Source organism: Struthio camelus, chromosome 26 (assembly GCF_040807025.1).
Source record: "Struthio camelus isolate bStrCam1 chromosome 26, bStrCam1.hap1, whole genome shotgun sequence".
Taxonomy (NCBI): Eukaryota; Metazoa; Chordata; class Aves; order Struthioniformes; family Struthionidae; genus Struthio; species Struthio camelus.
In genome coordinates, this window is record NC_090967.1 from 5,645,240 (window position 1) to 5,665,460 (window position 20,221).

Here is a 20,221-nt window from a genome sequence, read left to right on the forward strand (position 1 = left end):
CTGCTAAACATTTTCTCAAGTGTGGGCTGGAAGAATTTGCAGCTTGAGCATACAGAACAGGCAAGGGACACGGTAGATCTTATTCAGATTTATTGAAGCAGCTCCAGGCTGAATAATAAACACACACAACTGCTGTATAAAAAAATATACAGAAGCAGCCCATGGGCAAGTAACTGTCAAGTCTTAAGACATTTCAGACAACTGCCTCTGGTGCTGACTGCATTCCAAGTCACAGATACGCAGACAGCAGCACAGCCCAGAGCCGGCTGCCCCTTAGGAGCTTCCTTTGTTCTTTCTGGTAAATATAATTCAAAGCAAAGGATTAAATGAAAGAACTAAAAAGTATTCCTCTGGCTCCTGCTCTGAGATCACATGAGTTAGGAGGAAATGTGGAAACCTCTTGCCATCTCGGGGGACAGCACAAGCTGCCAGTCCAAGGGGGCGGGGGTCCTCTCCAAGCTCTCCCTCCACCCCATTCCAAAGTGGTTCAAAGCCAAAGCTGGGGTTGCCTTGAGCCCTTCTGAGGCTGATAAGATCCATGCAAGGGCTGGCATCCAGACTTGGAAGTTCACAGGCTTGCTAGGTAGAAGGGAGCACTCTTACTGCCCATGTCTTCTGTCTGGATCCTTGGTGAAGCAAGACACAGGTGAAATCAGATGTGAAACCTGTAGTGCAGAAGAGAGTATTATGAGAACGGTGTGCCTTAAACCCAAGAACACTCCCCAGGCCTCAAAAATAACAGAGAATCCTACTATCGTGGAAGTACTCCTACTTGTTTCCCTCTACTTCACTTTGTGTATTGAGCCAGGAATTTTCTATAGGTATTACAGAATATTTTATTGCATCAAACAAATTCGTTTGGGTACTAGAGTTCTCACAAGGGAAAAAGAATAAACCCCCAGGGGTGTGTGATTCACTGGCATCTTTTCTGCTAAGAGTCTCTAAAAAGGTTTAATTCCAGTTGCAAACTGCTTAAGAAATTAATTGCTGTGTAGCAGAAAAGAAATGGCATGAAGGGGACCAGGGAATAATTAAAGTGGAGAAACCCTGTGTTTATATGTAGACAGAGCTTGTCTTAAAAATGCAATTGCAAACCATTCTGGGACTAAATCCCAGCTATAATTCTGTCCTGGCACCAGCTCGTAGCCCTCATGTCCCACAAGACAGTGGCTGCTATTTGGGTGCCACTAGCAGATTAACTGTGGCACCAGGAGGAGAAGGCCGTGCTAAAAGCAGCAGCCGGTCCCTCATGGCACCATGTAGTATCTCTGAGCTCCTGCAGACAGACTGCATGATAATGTCCTGGTCGGCTTGACGAGCTTTCTGTACCAAGGACACCCAATCCTACTCACAGACAGCATTCCCCAAAATCTTTGCATAGGCTGAGACTCCGTGGAAGGAATAGGATGTGAGGTTATATGGTCTGTTATTTATACCGATCTTCTCCCGACAGCATTTGAGCACCTAAAGAGACACTTCTCCTGCAGGGTTTTAGATATCAAACTACTAGCCTGGAAGTGCATTTCTGGAGCTGATGTTTGCACAGTGCTGTTCTCTAGGACAACTCCAGCTGGGATCCACATATGTCTACCCCTCAGGGTTTAACCCTTGTGAGGCACAAAGTTTCAGAGGACAGAGCTCTGGGCTGAAACATAACTGTTTACCTGCCAGGTACTTTGACTGCAACGCCGTAGCTCAGGCAGACAGGTACTTCCAAGTGCTGACGAAGGCCGTGGGGATGAGGGAATAAGGTACCGTCGTGACACTGCTCCAGGTCTCAGATGATGGGTCGTAGCAGTCCAGTGTTTTGCAGCGCTGAGCCCCGCAGTAGCCCCCCACCACGTACAGTCTGTTGCCTGATGTAACAGCACGGCAGCTGATGCGCTTGGCGGTCACGTCCCCAAACTTGGACCACTGGTAGCTGTCGCTGTGGAAACGGTAAGCAGAGCTGGCGGAGAACTCTGTGTCCCCCCCGATCACAATGATGTGGCTGCCCACCACAGCAGCAGCCGTGTACCGCCAGGGCTGGGGACAGCTGGTGGGCACTGTCCAGCGGTTCTGGCAGGGGTCAAAGCACTGCACCTTGGGCAGCTTCTCCTGGTTGGCGCTGGTGCCCCCGAAAACAAACAGCTTCATCTTGGCTCCCACCACAGCAGCGTTGCTTACGCCTTCTCGGAGAGGGGCCACCAAGGACCACTTGTCCAGCTGCGGGTCATAGTGTTCGACTTGCTTGAGAGAGACGGAGGGAGAGGCTGGGAAGGCACCGCTCACTGCTGTGTGACCCCCGACCACGTAGAGACAGTGGTCCAGTTCAGCGGAGCCGTGGCCAAACCGTGCCACCAGCATGGGAGCGGCTTTTGCCCACTCGTCGTGGAGGGTGTCATAAACCCAGACGTCTTTGGAGGCACCGTTCTCGGAGCCTTTGCCACCCGTGATGTACACTTTGCACCCGATTGCACAGGCGCTGCACTCTTTGCGAGGGCTTGGGATGTCGGCACGAGGAATGATCTCGCTGGTTTTATGGTCCAGCATATAAATCTTGTCGCACATAAACGTCTGGCCCCCAAGCAGCATCAGGGCCTGGCTGACCTTCCGGGGCCGGGCACAGCATCCAGTCACGAGCCCGTCGTTCTGCAGGATCTTCATTTTGCATCGCACTGCATCAGCTACAATCTCCTCCCCCAGCTTGTGGCTGGTCACCAGCTTCTCGCAGGCCACTTGCTTCCGCAGGTAGGACTCGGGCAGAAGGGCCAGCCGGACAGAGCGCAGCAGCTCTGGCAGATCTTCATGACGTCGGGGCAAATCATACCGGATCCAGCCTATAACAGCTTCATATACCAGAGTCTCGTCCTCTACCTCCAGCTCTTCGCTTTCTACCAGCTCAAGCAGCTTGTCTTTGGGCAGCCTGAGGAAGTCTTCGGTCTTGCAGAGGGAGGTGAAGTTGGCTAGTGCCATTCTCCAGGAGAGCTCCAGCAGCCTTTCACAGCAGTGGGCATCGGACAGCAGCAGCATGTTCAAGCAATTGCCAGGATAGAGGTTCTTCTCCAGAAAGTCAGCCGAAGCATCCCGAATGTCCTGGAATTGCAACATATCTCCGGCCTCCAGCAAGGACTCGGCATTCTCCTCGTTAATCAACACCCGGGCTGAGTAGGCGTAGTCCAGCAGCAGCTCCAACACCTCGGGGTGCAGGGAGTCGTGGAAGTTCACTTCTGCGTCTCTGCTCTCCTTCAGGCCCCCGCTGAACATCGCGTCGAAGTAGCGGCTGCAGGAGGCCAGCACGGCCCGGTGGCAGTGGAAGGCCTGGTTCCCCGCCCGCAGCACCACGTCGGTGAAGAGGTGCCGCTTGCGGAGCAGGTTCAGGTGGGTGAGCAGGCTGTCGGCATGGCCTGGCTTGTGGAAGAGGTGGATGTTCATGGAGCCAGAGCTCGAGCGGGATTTCCGGTTCTCGTGGCTGCTGACGGACATCGTCGCCGGGCTGCTCTGAAAGGCAAAACAGGGATGGGGGGGTCAGCACTGAAATCCCTGCTCTCCCTCGCGGCAGCTCGGTCCCGGGGGGGGGGCAGAGGGGGCCGGTCGGCGTGCGGAGGCCTCCGCGCTGCAGCCGTACCGGGGGGGTGGGGGGGGGGGCAGCAGGACGGCGGCTGCGGCGGAGCCGTGCCGGGAAGCGGACGGTGCTCGGTCCCGGCGGGTGGCCCCCCGCTCAAAGGCGAGGGCAGGTCCTCGCCTCGCCGGTACCTCCGGGCCCCGAGCGGCACCGGGTGATGTCGGCTGCTGCGGTCCCGCGCCTCACTGGGGCTTGCCCCGGGCGGGCGGAAGAGGCGATTGCAGCCGGCGCAGGCGGCCCCGGGCCCCGGCGCGCACTCACCGCTCGCGGTCCCGCTCTGCCGCCGCGCCCCGCCGCCGCGTGGCCTCCCCGCTGCTGGCCGCGCCCCGCCCCGCGTGACGGAGCCGCGGCCGAGCCAATCAGCGGCCGCAGCGCCCTCGGCTCGCTCTTTGTGAATGGGAACGCGGTGTGGGGGGGGCGGGGCTCGCGCATGCGCTGCCGAGGCGCTCTGTAACCCTTTCCTCGGCGTGGCCGCGACACTGCTGTCGCGATAGCGCGGCCGGGGCTGCAGGCCGGCTGCCGAACCAGGCAGCTTTTCCCAAGCAGGAGCACCCCCTCCGTCCCGCAGCGGCTGGCGAGGCACGGCGGCTCTGAGGGCAATAAAGCGCGGCTGCAGCTTTGTTCACTGAGTCACCTGCCATAAAGGGCCATAAAGGCAGGAGCCACGGTGCTGCGCCGGCAGCGCCCCGCACCCTAGCGAAGGGAGGTCAGGGCCAGACCAAACCGGCCCTGCTCAGCACATGGTTTCCTGCGCGGGGCACGACAAGAGCTATGTCGGCACAAGGGCTGGTGGCTGCAGCAGAAAAGCAAACTGGCAGGTTCCTGGTAGCTCAGTTCAGTCTTCCCAAGAACTCTCGTGCACAAAACCAGCAAGTCAGCTGCAGCGAGCGCTGCTGGGGGCAGGCTCAGCAGCCAGCAGCAGCCACCTATAGGTGCCTGAACAGTATGTGTCATTTGGGGCCAAAACTGCTGATTTGAAGACTGCTGCATGTGCCTGTGCTTTATGTGCTGTGATTTAAAATTTGTTGGTAAGAAAAGTGCTTAATACACTTAAAGCAGTTTACAGCGTGCTTTCTCTACATTAAAATTAAAGGTATGGTTTAAGAGTTTTACTTCTGCACCAGAGGTTTGCCCAGGTGTTTTAAAAGGACAGAATGGGCCAGACACAACTGTCCATAAAAAGCGGTACCTGGGTCTTCCACCTATTTGGAAGACAAGACTTGCACTGTGACTAGAGTGCAACCTAAAGTCTTTTCCAGATGCTACCTGCCTGTGCTCTGGGTTGTACTCCAAACAGATGCCCTACCAATCCATGACACTAACTTCTAGGCAATGCCATTAAGGTGTCCCCTGTGGCAGACTTGGCATTTAGCAGGGTGAAGGTCCAGACAAACAGCCAAGCAGGGAAGCAAGAACAAGGCAAAAGATAAAGAGTATCGGGGCCTCGCTGTGCTCTTTGGATAGAGGTAGGAAACCATTCCCTATGTCCTTTCCAAAAAAGGAAGAGTAAACCATCCCGGAACAGGAGCATGGCCATTACTAAGTTGCATGGAACACAAGCACTGCTCAGGCTAAGCAGAACTGTTTCAAAAGATGCATCTCCAAGAACATCAAAGTAGTCAGGTGCTCTGAATTATCCTGCTAGAAAGAAGTCTGGATAACAGATGGTCTTTGCCTACCCCTAGGGCAGGTTTAGCTAACACAGCACAAATGTTTTTTGTTGCCTGGGAACCGTTTGGAACTTTCCCCAGCCAGATAAAGAGCATGTATCCAGTTATCAGTAGTAAGGATCACTCAAGGCCACCTTTGAAACATTCATCTCATTTATTATTGGCACAGCTTAGATTATGACTGTAAACTGCATCTCTGCATCTGTTTGATTGGTCCCTTGAAAGGTGATTAATATACTTGCTTCTTTTTAAAAAAGTCCATTGGCTCTGCCAGAGACTGGTGGAAGAGCTCCACCCCGTGGCCTTCCGTTAAGGCACATCTAGAGGTTCAGTGCACTTTTGCTTGTTCTGGTTTAACCTAGAAGTCTCAACATCTATTATTGCTCCTTACATGAGTAATACTGACCAGAAGGGAGCTTAGCAAGAAGTTGTTTACAGTTGCTGTTTCTTTCTCACATCACCTCTAAGGAAACAGAACCGTCACAAATAAAACAACCCACCGCCCAACAACATCCCTTGGTCACTTGCTGCTGTTTGCAGTTAGGGCAGCTGGTCTGGGCTCAAAGACCAACGTATCTGATAGAGAAACTTCCACGATACAGGTCACCTGCCAGTTTCAGATGAGGCATCAACTGCTGAGCTTGGAGCTTAAGCTCACAGAATCTCTCCCTCAGAAGTTTTGTATAACAGAACTGTGGCCACATCTCCACCTAACACAGCTTCATTTTCCCCTATTTTATCCATCCTATCCTATAAAATTGCTTAATCTTCTCCTCAATGGCCTTACTGTGACAAGGAGCCGTAAGAACTATTTTAAACCCTAATGAATCCTCTCTGTAAGAGGCATCTTGATCCCAGTCTCAATTACAGGGTGCATGGAGCTACACTCATCAACACCTAGAAAAATTAAAACATACCCTGCTTACATGACGTGCCCTTTTTCCATGTAAGGATGGGTTCCTGAAGCTTAACTGTGGTTCACACAGCCCCAGAATTTCCCCCTGCAGATGCCTGGTAGATACCAATCAGGGAAGATATGGTCCCAAAGAGACCTACTAACCATGGGGGGAACTGTTCAGCCCACAGAAATCCTGGAGGCAGCCAATTGATGGCATTGCAGAGATCTGCCAAACTACTAATGATGCTCAGAACTTCAGCCTTCACTTGCGCTTTCATTTTCTTTTGACTCAGAGGCGAAGATTTACTGTTGGAAATAAAAATAATACTATTAGTAATGGACCATAGTACAATAATAATTAGTGACAGCCCCTAGGTGGGTTATTTTGAGCGAGAAATATTTGGGTTAAAACAGCTCCACAGCAAAGGATAGAAATCATACCCCTTGTGCTGCCTCAGCTTTCTTCTTAATTGGAACAAAATTCTCAAGGATCTGAAAACAAGACAACTCAGAGTTATCTCTTCTCCAGGAGTTCCCTCCTTCGTCTTCCCTTCAGAGTTCTCTTCTGAAGGGAGTTTATTCGCTAGCGTTAGCCTTCTCCCCGTGACGAACGGAAGAACACCTCTCTGCAGCTGCAACGGCGCCACTGTTTCAGCCTGATTACAGGTGAGAGCGCAGCGCTCGCTCCCCCGCGGCGGGGCCGGCCAGCCTTACCGTACGGCGCCCAGCAGCAGGGAGAGGGCCCAGAGCCCCGTGCTCAGGGCCCACCACCTGCGAGAGCTGGCGCCCACGACGCCGGCGTCGGCGGCCCACGCCACGTGCTCGCAGGGGTAGTACAGCTGGTCGGCCAGGTTGGCCAGCACGGAGAGCCAGCGCACCAGGGCGTCCTCGTCCTGCGGGCAGAGAGAGACGGGCCGCGCTTGGGTGCCGCCGCCACACACCACAGCGCGGCCGCCGCCGCTCCCGGCGTGCCCCGCGCCGCCGCCGCCGCCGGCGCTCCCGGCGTGCCCCGCGCCGCCGCCGCCGCTCCCGGCGTGCCCCGCGCCGCCGCCGCCGCTCCCCGCTCACCTTAGGCCCCAGCCCGTAGCCGCGGCTGTAGCTGAGCATGGCGAGGTCGTCGAAGAGGCGCAGCACGGTGCGGCAGTGACTCAGCTGCGCCGACACGGCCAGCAGGCTCCCCGGCAACCCCGCCGGCGCGGCCCGCGTCGCGGCCAGCGCCCCCCCGGCCAGCTGGCAGCCATAGCCCAACGCGCGGATCTGCGGAGGCAAAGCGCGCGGTGAGAGCCCGGCCCGGCCCGTTCCGACCCCGCTCCGCCGCTCCCGCCACTCACCACCCGGTCGCGGCCGCGGTAGGACTCCAGCACGGCCACCAGGCCGCCGAGCGCCGCCGCCATAGCAACGCTTCCGGCCGGCGTCGCCACGCAGCCGGGGGGCGGGGCCTGGCGCGGGGGTCGCCGGGAGCAGGGTTGAGGAGGGGGGGAAACCGCGGCGTCTCCATGGCGACGGCGGCCGAGGCCTGGGCCCGGCGGCGCCGCCGCCTCCGCCGCCCCGTCAGGGCCGCGACGTCGGGGACGCTTTGTTTTCTCTCTCCCTCTCTCTCTCTCGGTTTTGTTCTCTCTTTCTACAGCCGAGTGGGTCGGCCCTGGCGCTCGTTAACCACGCTAGCGGCCGCCGCTCGCCCGCCCTGCCCTCGCCCCAGGCGGGCGGCCGCGCCGCAGCCCGCCGGTAGCCGGCACCCAGCGCGTTCAGGAGGGGCCGCTGCCTCGACGCTGCAGCTCCTATGCCGTTAGTATTGTGTTTTACGGCTGTAAATAGAGCGTTCTCAGGAAGAACACCGTTCGGTTCCCCTTCCGGCTGTCCGTCCCGTGACAGTCCTGTTACCACACTTATCAAGCACAGATTAAGGGTGAACGGAGTCCACCAGCGGAGGTAACGGCGTGATTTGGGGCAGGGCCAAGACGCAGTTAAAGGGCAGCGTGTTCCCCTGTTGAATTCCGTCCCGGCAGGGGTGTGATCTGAGCAAGCACAAGCCAGACAGGTGGGAAGACAGAGCTGGGAACCAGAGGGATCGTGCTTTAATTGGCAGTTCTGCAGCTCTGTTGGCTTCCCTGGAGCCTGTGTGCTGCCCTCCCTGTGCTGGGGAGCAGCGCTTGCCTCTGGGCTGTGCTGGGGTGCAGCGTGAAATGCAGCGGGGCCGATTGCTTGGACCCCCCACATGGTGCCCGATGAAGCTACTGGGGTTTCCTGAGCTCTGTGGCCGGGACAGCAATGCCCAGTACTCTGGGCTGCTCTGGGCTGCGGTGATTCACCAGGGCACTGCAGCAAGCTGCGGCAGGAGGCAGCCCAGGCACCTGGGGCTGGAGCTGGAAGGGGCTGGTATCCCACCAGGGTCTGTATCTAGTCAAACGAGACCGTCACCTCAAAGCCAGGCAGGGTAGCCGTGCTCGGCCCCGTGCTCGCTGCTGCCGGCTCTCGCAGAGGCTGCTAATCTCTGGCACTGGCACTTCCCCAAGTGACGTTCCCCTTATCAGCCACCTGTGCCAGCCATGGGCATTCACTGCCATCGTGCAGAACCTTTAGCCTATTCAGGTGACATTAATGATTCTGGGGCACGAACCAGTGGCTTGACCTGCTGCATTTGTTTTTTGAAGTTGCATTGCATTTGTATGGGAGAGGAAGGAGAGAATTTGAATCAAAAGCTGCACGCAAGCAATCTCAGGAAGGTATGCAGTTAGAGCTGGCCATGGAGGCATTGAGCAAATCGCCAACGTTGCCTCCTCTTTCCCACGGCTGGTACTCTGCAGCCGAGAGAGAGGTCCCTCCATGCCGTGTGTCGCTGTTTTTAGCCCCTAGCAGAAACCCAAAGGACGAACTCCCAAGTGAGCTGCATCCTGGGGACTCTGAAAGGATACTGCGTGCGGAGGAAGGTGCTCTTCACACCATGATGTTCCCCCGGCCTTGGTGACTACCCAGTACTCCCTGTGCTGGGGACTGCCAATAAATGCTGTTACTTAACTGTTCCTCTGTCCTGCTCTTGGCCATCTGTGTGTTACCTCAGGGAAGATTTGTTTCAGGAGTGAGGTGAGAACACGACAGGGTGTTGAGACAGCAAGAATAAACACTGAGAGATTAGCCCAAAGACATGGGTGACAGGTCCCTATGTCAGTCATTGCAAGACCCACTGAGTGCTTCTAGGCAGGCCCTGGGGCAGGGGGAAACACAGAGAGAGCAGGAGACGGAAAGCAAAGAGAGAGACACTCTCAGGGCTGTGTGTGGGCTGGAATCTTCCCCGATTATCTGCCTGGGGTTTGGTGTCAAGGGCTGAGGCCAAAGGTCGGTGAACAGCAGGGCAGAGAGGTAGCCCTCCCCAGCTCACGACGAGCGGGCTGTTTTCCTGGGGATGAGCAGTGTGTTTTTGTTGGGTTGGTAACTCTCATGGATTTCGTGAATGCTGAGTTTGCACTAACTGTTTGGCATACAGGTATTTTAAAGAGGGATGAGCGCAGGACGGTCGGCTCCCTCCCTCGGGAGGCTGAGCGAATGGGGTCAAGTACTGCCTTGTCACAGCTGCAACTTCACAAGCTCTTCTCAGGCTTTTGATGCAAACTGGCTTGGTTCATGTGTTGTGAAGCAGCAGCAAAGCACTGCAGCATGGGTTGCTAAGTCCCAACTACTGCAGTTTGTGTGTGAGCATAGCTGGGTTCATGAATCCCCTGTGCCTTGCTCTGGGATTCGGCTCTGCAGTCGGTGCTCGGTGTCTCTTGGGAAGGGGACAGCCTCTGCTCCACACGTACTTCAAAGAAGTTGTGTACTCAAGTCTTGCAGATTCACACAGGCACATCCATATCTTACACCGACGCACTGCAAACACCTAGATTGCATCATCTGCTGTGGTAAGAGGGGCTTGCATCTGCTGAAAGCCTATCTCACGGCTGCTATGTGACCCTGAGGTGGCATTGTCCCCTGTGCTGCAGCAGAAGCAGCTGCTATTTACTGGGGATAAATGGTGAACATCACCCTTTTGGTGGTACCAGCTGGCTGGGGAGCTGTTGGAACCTCTGGTTATTCACTTTGTTTTTCGTGTGGACTTGGACTTTAATGCAATTTCAGACACAGAAATTAAAACCGTCTTTAGGAGTAATGGGCTTTGCTTTTGAAACCCCTCTCCAACCACTGTCGGCAATGTCCCAGGAGAGCCTGAAATGGGAAGGCCAAACACAACCTTCCTTTGATTCCTCCAGCTACGCGAAATCTGCCGCTGCGGTTCGTGGTTAGCGGCACCCCACCCTGCCGACGGAGCCACAGGCACGTACCCATCGCTCATCGACTCTTTCTGTGACTCAGAGATAAGGCGAAGTCGCATTATTTCTCGCTCAGATTAAAAACACGTCACTCGCCTCTGCAGCCCCCTTCTCGGCACGTCGTCAGCCTCACACACATGAGGTCAACGCCAGAGCGTCACTGCAGAGCAGGGCCTCGATCCACCCCGGGAGGGCCAGGCCTGCTGGGCTGGGCCACTTTACCGGCAGGGATAAACTAGGGGATCTCGGCACAGCCTTTGCTCTTGTTTTTCTTTTCTAGGGGGGCTCCAGAGCCGCCCTGCCCCTCTCCGGGCCGGCAGCAGCCGCCTCCAGCAGCGCCGGGGGGACGGCGGGCGGCAGCGATGCTGCCCCCGGGGCGGGTGCGGAGCTTGGCGGTGCAGCTGGAGGGCGGGCGAGCGTGGGGCAGCGGGGAGCTGCTGCGGGGCCGGGTGCAGCTGGAGCTGCGCGGCGCCCTGCGGCTGCGGGCGCTGGAGGTGTGCGCTCGCGGCCACGCCACCGTCCACTGGCTGGAGAGCCACAGCGTGGGGCTCAACATCGTCTACTGCGACTACACCGCCTGCCAGACCTTCCTGCACCGCCACTGCCAGCTCATCCCCGGTAAGGCTGCGGCACGGGGGCGGCTCCCTGCTCCGGGGCGTTGGGTTGGCACCTCCTTGGGCTGCCAGGATCCCAGCCGGAGAGGGTCCTGCCCCCGGCAAACTGGACTGTCCCTCTCGGACACCCTCTTGTCGCCTTTGCGGCGGGTTTCTCTGCTGCCGGTCTGCGAGAGGCTGCCTGCCTCTGCGCCTTGGCTGGTGAGCGCGAAAGCGTTGTGGCTTTTGTTCTGTTTGCGCTTCCCTGTGCAAACAGAAGTGTCTGTTCTCAAGTGCGGAAAGAGCACTTAGTAGTTCGGCAAATATTTGCGTTCAGTTTCCCGATGCTGGGACCATATGCCCCGCTGGCACGTTGCTCGGATCTGCTGCGTGAGGATGAGCCGCTTGAGTTCTCCCCGGGCAGTTGGGGGGAAACGTCCCGGAGCCGAGGGACAGGGCACAGCCCGGCTGTTCGTCAGCTCCTTGCCTCTGCCTTTCCTTACAAAAGCGCCTCTCTGTTATCCTCCCCTCCCTCCCGGCGATGTTATTACAGGCATGGCTCCGTGGCTTTTTCCTCCTCTTCCCTGCTTCCGATGGCCCTGTCGTTGCCTGCCCCGCTTGGTGCCGGGGGTGGCAGGGTGCCGGTCGGTGCTGCACCGTGCCACCTCTGCGCCCTGGGAGCCGAGAGCCTTGCCAGACCCTGGGGGTTGTGATGTTATTGTCTCTGTCCAGGCACTGATTCCTTCTCTGCTTTGTGAGAGGGACACGGGCACGTGAGCGCAGCAGCATGAGGCTGTGGGCTGCGGGGAAGTGCCCGTCTGCAGCCAAAATCCCTGCCGCGGGGTCCCGCGGGGTCCCTGCCGCCGACGGCAGCGTACGGACGCTCCCGGTGTCAGCTAGCGAGAGGCTGCTGAAAACGGGCCGTCGTCTGCAGGCCCTTGTGACTGCTCCCTCCCTGCGGCTGTTTGGGGAGATCAGCTCTGTGTGCGGTGTTTCAAAAATGCGAGTTTTGCCATGGCAACAGGCAGCGTGGAGGAGGGAAGCCGGGCAGAGATAAGAGCGGTCCATCTGGCTCCCCGCCGAGCTGGGTTTATCTGCAGCTCCCTGGCAGGGTGCTGAGCGCTGGCACGGGTGCCCCGCTGTGAGACGAGTCGAGGGGCGGAAGAAGGATGTTCAGGTGGAGCTGAGGGACTCTTCCATGTGCGTTGTTGGGCCACCTTAGATGGGGAGCAGGGAGAGGGGCAGAAATAGGGGTTTAATGGGCAAAGGCAAGGAAAGGCGCCCCCGGATCCTTCTGCATAAGGTGATGCAAGAAATCCCTAGGAAACATAAGCGCTTCCTGTGCAGAGATCCTGTCTGTCCGAGGATCCCACAGCACTTCCCAGAGGTGAAGATCAGAGCCTCCTGCCCCGGTAAGAAGGAAACATCTAGAGGCCATTTTTTTAATAGAGACAGCCAGGAAAGTTATGGCATGTCGGCTAAAAGCATGTCAGGACACTTCTCCTAACGCCGAGCGGCCCTTGATGAGCATCGCTTAATCTCCGTAGGTACGCAACAGCTACAAATCCGTCAGGGACCGGAGAGCTGACTCGGCACGGCCCGAGCGTGTGCCTGTGCCGGGTCTCATCCGCTGCATCAGGGAAGCAGAGCCCCTCCGGAGCTGGAGGGGGTATCCTGGATGGGATGTCCCCTTTGGAGCTGGACAGGGTATCCTGGCCGGGGTGTCCTGGCCCAGGTGTCCCCTCCGGAGCTGGCTGGGGTGTCCTGGACAGGATGTCCCCCCCCTGGAGCTGGCCGGGGTGTCCTGGACGGGATGTCCCCCCCTGGAGCTGGCTGGGGTGTCCTGGACGGGATGTCCCCCCCCTGGAGCTGGCTGGGGTGTCCTGGACGGGATGTCCCCCCCCTGGAGCTGGCTGGGGTGTCCTGGACGGGATGTCCCCCCCCTGGAGCTGGCTGGGGTGTCCTGGACGGGATGTCCCCCCTGGAGCTGGCTGGGGTGTCCTGGACGGGATGTCCCCCCTGGAGCTGGCCGGGGTGTCCTGGACGGGATGTCCCCCCTGGAGCTGACCGGGGTGTCCTGGACAGGATGTCCCCCCTGGAGCTGGCTGGGGTGTCCTGGACGGGATGTCCCCCCCTGGAGCTGGCTGGGGTGTCCTGGACGGGATGTCCCCCCCTGGAGCTGGCTGGGGTGTCCTGGCCGGGGTGTCCCCTCCCGCTAGCAACGCCTGGAGCCAAGCTGGACTCTAGATGGGGCTGACGAGTTGGAGATCTTCCCTGGCCGGTGCCTGCTCCCGGTTTGTCGGGTTTCTGAGGAGCTTTGGGGCCAGGCGAGGCCCCCGGCCAGGCAGGGCTTGAGGCCGACCCCTGGCAGCTGCCCCCGGGGCGGTGAACCCCCCCCGGCCGCCCTTCCTCCGTGCCGTTGCCTCCTGCACGCGCTGCTCCGGCAGAGCGAGGAGGCTCTTTCCCGGGGTCTGAGCCCCCCAAAAAAGGCCGGAGAGGGGCTCCCCACCCACTGCGGGATTTATACGTGCTTGCGGCAGCAACCGGTCACGTACAAGCCCAAAACCCGGTGCCCTTCGCTTGCACGCGGAGAGAGACGCTTGCAGCGAACCTCTCAAGCTGCGCCAGGCTTCAGCCGGACGCGTTGCCAGCGGCTGAGATCAGCCCAGCGCGGCGCAGCGGGACCTGCCCAGCCCGCCCGGAAGCGACTCTCAGATCCTCCGGCTTGTGCAGCCAAACGCTGAGTAATGTTTTTAATGCCTGCTTGTTTCGTCTTATCCCCAGCCCGTGCCCAGGGTGGAGAGCTGCGGTGCTTAGCGAATGTGACAGTCGTGTTTCTGAGGCTGCGTTAACCCTCCTGGCGGGCGCTCAGCCCCCTTTCCGCCTTGCTCCGTCTCCGGACAAGACCTCTAGGTGCTGCCAACAGTGCTATCTGCCCCGAGAAACGGCAGTTCCCAATTTTCAGGCTTTTACCCCAGCTGAGCACCAGAAGCAGCAGATGCTGGTGGGCCAGCGAGTCCCCGCGCAGGGCCTGCGCTTCCCAGGCAGATGTAATTCGGAGCGGCACCGCACAACCCCCAGTCCGAGCTGCTGGAGAACCAGCGCTTGCCTGGTTAAAAAGCGCAGGGAAGCTGCAGTGCTCCCTGTGTAATTGCACAAGCTGAATGGAAGCCAGTACTCAATTTCTTAGAAATAAGTGAAGCGATGTCCCAGACCCGGTCTCCCTTGGCCGCCAGCTGGCCAGACCGCGCCGCGTGGGGAGCCCAGATCCAGCTGCAGCCTGTTCCGGCCCCTGGGAACGGTTCTTGGGAAAGGAAAACGCGTGGCCGCATGTAGCACGGCGTGCCGCTCACCTGCGGGAAGGGGAACGCGAGGGCTGCTAACGTCAGGTTTGCGTATTGGCTGCGGTGAGAAATCCCCCCGCGACAGCGGCTGGCTGAGAACCTGGGAAGCAGAGTCTGGCCGGTGCCGTGAGCCCAGGACATGGCTGGGTTGGGACCGTGACTGGGGACAAACTGTAGGAGCGGGCATGGACTGTTGGAGCATGGACAGACTATAGGAGTGGGGACGGACTATAGGAGCAGGGATGGGCCATCACAGCAGGGATGGACTATTGGAGCAGGCACAGACTTTAGGATTGGGGACAAACTATAGGAGCAGGGATGCGCCATCAGAGCATGGACGGACTATCGGAGTGGGCACAGACTATAGGATTGGGAACAAACTTAGGAGCAGGGATGGACCATCAGAGCATGGACGGAGCAGGGGTGGACCATCAGAGCATGGACAGCCTATAGGATTGGGGACAAGCTATAGGACTGGGGACAGACTATAGGAGCAGGCATGGACCATCAGAGCATGGACGGACTACAGGAGTGGGGACAAACTTTAGGATTGGGGACAGACTATAGGAGCAGGCATGGGCCATCAGAGCATGGATGGAGTATCCGAGCGGGCACAGACTATAGGATTGGGGGCAAACTATAGGGACAGACTATAGGAGTGGGCACGGACCATCGGAGCGGGGATGGACCACAGGAGCGCCGAGGCCGAGGGGGTAGAGGAGGCCGCCGGAGCCGTGCCGGGGCGGGGGGGGGGGGGGGGGGGGGGGTGACAGCGTCAGGCTGCCGCCGGGCAGCGCACTCGGGCCGCTGCGGGGGCGGCCAGCGCCGCCGCTCTCACTCGCTGCCTTGTTTTGCCCGGCCCGGCCCGGCCCGGCCCGGCCCGGCGGCACCGCCCCGGCAGCACCGCCCCGTCGGGGCCGCCCCCGGGCGCGCAGCGGCGCTCTTAAAGCGCGACGGGCGGGCGGGCGGCGCGGAGCAGAGCGGAACGGGATCCGATCCAGGTCTCAGCATGCTCTTCGACCGCCTCAAGCGCTTCCTCATCGTGCTGGAGGGCGCGGAGCCGGGGGCGCCGGCCGCCTTCAGCCCGGGCCAGGCGGTGGGCGGCCGCGTGGTGCTGGAGCTGGCGGCGGCGGCGCGGCTGGGTGCGCTGCGCCTGCGGGCGCTCGGCGCTGCCCGCGTCCACTGGACCGAGTCGCGCAGCGCCGGCTCCAGCACCGCCTACACGCAGAGCTACAGCGACCAGGTGGAGTTCCTCAGCCACCGCGACACGCTGCTCGCCCCGCCAGGTAGGGAGGGCTCCGGCCCCCACCGGGCAGCCCTGGGTCTGGGTGCGTGGGGCAGCCGGGTGGCCTGGCACCATCTCCCCCCCCCCCACCCCGCTCCAGCACCTCGGGGAGTGGGTGTGCAGGATGGCCTGGGTGCTGCAGGGAACTGGTTGCCTCGGGGCTGGGCAGCCCAGGGACCAGGCAGGCAGGATGTCCCAGCAGCTGGGTGCACCCGGCACCCCCAGGGACCCAGTGCATGCGATAACCTGGCTACGGGGTGCACCAGTGAGTGGGTGCACCCAAAACACCAGGGCACAGGGGACATCAGGAGTGAGCACCCCAGGGAGCAGCTATGTGGGATAGCCTGGAGACTGGGTGCACCTGGCACCCTAGCTATCCCAAATATGGGGCACAGAGGGCACCCAGAGACCGACCACCCTGGGGACTGGGTGCACGGGACACCCTACCTATCTGAAATACCGGTCTGCGCTCTCACCGTGAAGCGGGGCAGCCTCCAGGCAAAGCAGCGCCCGAGCGCGGTGGCAGTCCGGCCCTGCTGCTGGGAGGACACACAGGACGCGTCCCTGGGGGCGGCGCGGAGCGCAGGCATGCCGGGGGCCCCCGGGAGACGTGCCTGGCTCGCGGGGTCGGCGTCGCTGCGCTTTAACCCTGGCAGAAGCGTTACGGTGCCGTCCCGCTGCTCGCTCGCTGCCTGCGCCGTCCGTCTCCCCCAGCCGTTTGCCCGAGGAGGAAGTCCTGCAGGAGAAACAATCGTCTCAAATCTGTTTTGCCCACAGACAACGGTGAAGTCACCGTCCTGCCGGCAGGAAGACACGAGTTCCCCTTCACTTTCCAGCTCCCCGAGTAAGTTTGCCTTTTTGGGTTCCTTAACGTAAAGGAGGAGGGGAACTGCTTGCGTCATGACACAGGTCCTGCGGGGACAGAGGACCTGGAAAACGAAAATGTGACTCAGCAAAGCCCTTCTAAATCCCTCTCCTCTGCGTGCAGGACCCTGGTGACCTCCTTCGAGGGAAAGCACGGCAGCGTGCGCTACTGGGTGAAAGCCAAGCTGCACCGACCCTGGTCAACCGTGAAGAAGGCAAAGAAGGAGTTCACCGTCATCGAGCCCATTGACATCAACACGCCTGCCCTGCTGGTGAGCTCCGCCGCGGGGCGGCCGTGTCCCCCGGGCCCCGCTGCTCTCCCCTCGCCGCTGAGCCCAAACCAAACTTGTCTGACGTGTTGGGGTGGGCAGGAGAAATCAGTGCTGCCGACTGCAGAGGGAATACCTGCCCTCCGTAACTTGTGCCCGCTGGCATCACCTGGGCTGGACGCTGAAGAAAGCAAAGGTCTCTTGGCTCTTAAACTTTAATCCATTGGAAATGCTTCTTGCATAAGATGCCTGAGAAGTTGCTGATGTTCCCCGGCTGGTTGTTATTGCCAGGGAGATGCTGACTTTGTGCTTTGCAGTCTCTTGTTAAATAGCTTAAACATGTCCCTTTCTCTAGGCTCCCCAGGCAGGTGCTAAGGAGAAACTTGCCCGTGCCTGGTATTGCAATCGTGGGCAGGTTTCTGTGACTGCCAAGATTGACCGAAAAGGCTACACCCCAGGTAAGACAACACGCTGGTGCTCTTGAAGCTCTAAGGGTGATGGGCAAACCCCCGCAAGGAGGGGGCTTGGGGTCACCGGGAGCTGGGCTCTCCACTTTGCGCATGGAATCGGACGCTCTCTGTAGCTTCGGAGAGCCCTAGACCACCCACCGGATGTGGGCGGCCTCCTGGGGGCACAGCTCCTGCTGGATTGAACCTTGCTTCGGCAATGCCGGAGAGCGCGATGGGCCCTGGGTAACTCTACACGGGAATCCTTGGGGCAGGACCGTGCTCCGGCTCCCCTCCTCCAACGCGTGCGTCTGTTTTGGTAGGTGAGGTCATCCCTATCTTTGCCGAGATTGACAACTGCACAAACCGAGCCGTGGTGCCCAAGGCTGCCATCATCCAGACTCAGACCTTCATCGCCCGGGGCACCAAGAAGCAGAAGAAGTCGGTGGTGACCAGCATCGTCGGCGACTCCATCGCAGCTGGGAAGAGGGAAGTGTGGCACGGGCGGGCGCTGAAGATCCCCCCCGTGGGCCCCTCCATCCTCCACTGCCGCATCATCCAGGTGGAATATTCCCTGAAGGTGAGGGACCTTGCACGGATGCGCTTATCAAGCCTGTGGTTTGCAAGAAGAGCTGCTCAGCAGAGTCACCAGCTTCGATAGCACTTGCGGGCTGGCTCTGCCCCGTGTCGAGGGGTCCCCCTTGTCACGGGAGCTGGCGGGACTCCTCGTGCCCGCTCTGGGCTGGTGCAGGACATGCTGGGGCTGGTGACCGGGGCAAGTCCGAGTCCCTCGGACTGCTGCGCTCCCTGGTATCTGACTGTGAGGGCTTGTGCGAGAGCGTCCGCGTCTGCCTTTGCGTCCTGCGAGAGGTCCTTGCCGGCCAGCTCGAGCCGGCAGCGCGGGGAGGTACCTGCCCCTCCGGACCGGGGCAACGGCAGCAGCGAGCTTCCTGTAATTACACTCTCGTCTCCCGTCTCTCGAGGTCTGTGTGGATATTCCCGGCACGTCCAAGCTGCTCCTGGAGCTGCCGCTCGTCATCGGGACGATCCCGCTGCATCCGTTCGGGAGCCGCACGTCCAGCGTCAGCAGCCAGTACAGCGTCAACCTGGACTGGCTGAGCGGCATCCCGGAGCGGCCGGAGGGTGAGCGCGGGGCTCCTCCCGGCCCGCTGCCCCCTCTGGGTCCTCCCCCGAGGCAGCCGGGGGGCTTGGGAACGGGGGAAGCTGTTCTGCCCGCGGGTCTCCGGTTAGCGGAAGGTTTCCCCTTCCCCTGATGCCTCCGTTCTCTCGCCAGCGCCCCCCGAATACTCGGCGGTGGTGTCCAGCCCGGAGTCGGAGCCGAGCCTGGCTCCGCCGGGCCCCGGCGAGCTCAGCAGCGTCCTGGAAGGGCCCTTCTTCACCTACATCCAGGAGTTTCGCTTCCGGCCGCCTCCGCTGTACTCGGAGGTAACGAAGCCGCCCGCCCGTCGCGGGGGTCCGGGCTAGGAGGCCTGGTGGGGACGGGTGGGACGCGCGCCCTGCTTGGGCCTCCCACTCAACTCGGCTTTTCAGGTGGATCCGAATCCGCCTGCGGAGACCATCCGGCCGCGCTGCATGACCTGCTGAGGGACGCGTCCCATGCGGTTGATCCATCGGGACGAGGAGCCCGCCGACGCGCCGGACGTCGGCTCGGGAATCGGGGCAGGGCGCCCGAGAGGCGGCGGTGAGAGCAGGGCGGCCACCGCGCCGAGACCCCGTCCGCCGCCGACGCTGCAGACGGACGCCTGGGCTGGAGGTGCGGCGCGCGGCCAGCCGGGAGGCGGAGGGTCGGCCGGCGTCGCGGCGGTCAAGGCGGCCGCCGCCGAGCTTCGCCGCGCGCCCGGCGCTACCTGCCGCGGGAGCGCTTTGAGCTGCTCCGCAGGGACTCGGCTTGCCGGAGCCGCGGAGAGCGGCGGCACCGCGGCGCCCTCGGCCAAGTGGCAGGAACGCTGCTCGCTGGGCACGGTGATGGCGCCGGCGTCGCGCTGGGCCGGGCACGGGAGAAGGAGGCGCGGGCCGCGGCCGGGCTGGCGCAGCGGAGGATGCCGCCGGCTCTGTTCACCGGGGGTGGCACCGGTGCCTTTTTCTTTCTTTTGTATTTGCAAACCCTTTTTGTACAACAATGGCTCTTTTCCTTGATTATTCTCTTTGCATGACTTGTTTGGGAGTTCCCGTTGGAAATAAAGCCTGGAGGCCGGCCGCGGGCTGGCTCGCGCAGCCCGGCTGCTTTGAGCCGGGGGGGCCGCCAGCGCCTTGGCGAGAGCCGTCGGAGCCGCGGTTCCCGCAGCGCCCGGTCGCCCGCCGCCTTCGCTAGAGCGGGATTGAACCGGGCGTCTCCGGCTGCCTCCGGCCGTCTTGCTCGGCAGAGGCAGCGTCCGGCCGCGCCGCGGTCCCGGCCGTATGTCACGCGGGGCCGGAGGAGGGGGGCCCGGCACGGGCCGGCGGCCTCCTTTCTGGGAAGCCGCGTCCGCGCCGGGGCCAGGGAACCCAACGCCAGCGGGCGCCGGGCCAAGCCACCACGCGGCCGCTGGAGCCGGAGGTGTTTTTGCAGCAGGAATTCGCCCCCCCCCCCCAGCTTCCCCCCCCCCCAGGTTTCGTGTAAAGCGATCGCAGGGCAGGAGCGTGCCAGCCCCCCGCTGCGCTCCCGGTGCCCTAAAAATACCCCGGCGGGCTACGCGGGGCCGGCTGTGCCGCTGCGCTTTATCCGTGCGGGGGGTTGTTTTGCAGAGCGGTGCCCGGTCGGGAAACATGCCCGGGATGCACAAAGGGATCCGCTCGGCTCGGCGGGACCCCGCGCTACTGTACAGCGCCGGGGACCCGGTGCCGGCCGGCGGCGCGGCTCTACCCACTTACCGCGCGGGGTGTATTTATAGCGCTTGGCGCGCGTGGGTGGAAAACACTTCCAAAACCACCCGGTAAAATGCGCCGG

The 20,221-nt window shown here is 60.7% G+C and overlaps 3 protein-coding genes and 1 long non-coding RNA gene across 9 annotated transcripts; 1 reads left to right on the forward strand and 3 right to left on the reverse strand.

Moving 5' to 3' along the window:
* Window positions 1-68: 68 nt before the first annotated feature.
* LOC104146206 (ectoderm-neural cortex protein 1-like) lies at window positions 69-3,941 on the reverse strand. 2 transcript variants are annotated; one of them, XM_068919584.1, is made up of 3 exons: window positions 3,866-3,941; window positions 1,665-3,480; window positions 69-665 (listed from the first exon to the last, which is right to left on the reverse strand). In XM_068919584.1, the coding sequence occupies exon 2, from the start codon at window positions 3,463-3,465 to the stop codon at window positions 1,696-1,698; it is 1,770 nt and encodes a 589-aa protein (XP_068775685.1). In that variant the 5' UTR covers window positions 3,466-3,480; window positions 3,866-3,941; the 3' UTR covers window positions 69-665; window positions 1,665-1,695. The 2 variants fall into 2 exon arrangements, with proteins under 2 accessions (XP_068775685.1, XP_068775686.1); XM_068919585.1 differs by having other exon boundaries at window positions 3,736-3,904.
* Window positions 3,137-19,434, forward strand: ARRDC2 (arrestin domain containing 2). 5 transcript variants are annotated; one of them, XM_068919588.1, is made up of 11 exons: window positions 3,157-3,360; window positions 6,702-6,838; window positions 8,824-8,895; window positions 9,019-11,091; window positions 16,473-16,539; window positions 16,684-16,831; window positions 17,184-17,286; window positions 17,598-17,854; window positions 18,258-18,417; window positions 18,569-18,720; window positions 18,826-19,434. In XM_068919588.1, the coding sequence occupies exons 4-11, from the start codon at window positions 10,836-10,838 to the stop codon at window positions 18,877-18,879; spliced, it is 1,197 nt and encodes a 398-aa protein (XP_068775689.1). In that variant the 5' UTR covers window positions 3,157-3,360; window positions 6,702-6,838; window positions 8,824-8,895; window positions 9,019-10,835; the 3' UTR covers window positions 18,880-19,434. The 5 variants fall into 5 exon arrangements, with proteins under 5 accessions (XP_068775691.1, XP_068775689.1, XP_068775688.1 ...); XM_068919590.1 differs by lacking the exon at window positions 8,824-8,895 and having other exon boundaries at window positions 3,137-3,360; XM_068919587.1 differs by lacking the exons at window positions 3,157-3,360; window positions 6,702-6,838 and adding an exon at window positions 7,311-7,449.
* On the reverse strand, window positions 6,157-7,620 carry PEX11G (peroxisomal biogenesis factor 11 gamma). Its single transcript, XM_068919592.1, has 5 exons — window positions 7,504-7,620; window positions 7,241-7,429; window positions 6,887-7,065; window positions 6,614-6,664; window positions 6,157-6,478 (listed from the first exon to the last, which is right to left on the reverse strand). Exons 1-5 carry the CDS (start codon window positions 7,564-7,566, stop codon window positions 6,253-6,255), a joined length of 708 nt encoding a protein of 235 aa, XP_068775693.1. The 5' UTR covers window positions 7,567-7,620; the 3' UTR covers window positions 6,157-6,252.
* Window positions 13,806-14,997, reverse strand: LOC138062298 (uncharacterized). Its single transcript, XR_011136351.1, has 2 exons — window positions 14,858-14,997; window positions 13,806-14,771 (listed from the first exon to the last, which is right to left on the reverse strand). It is a non-coding gene; the product is annotated as an uncharacterized lncRNA (long non-coding RNA).
* Window positions 19,435-20,221: the final 787 nt, after the last annotated feature.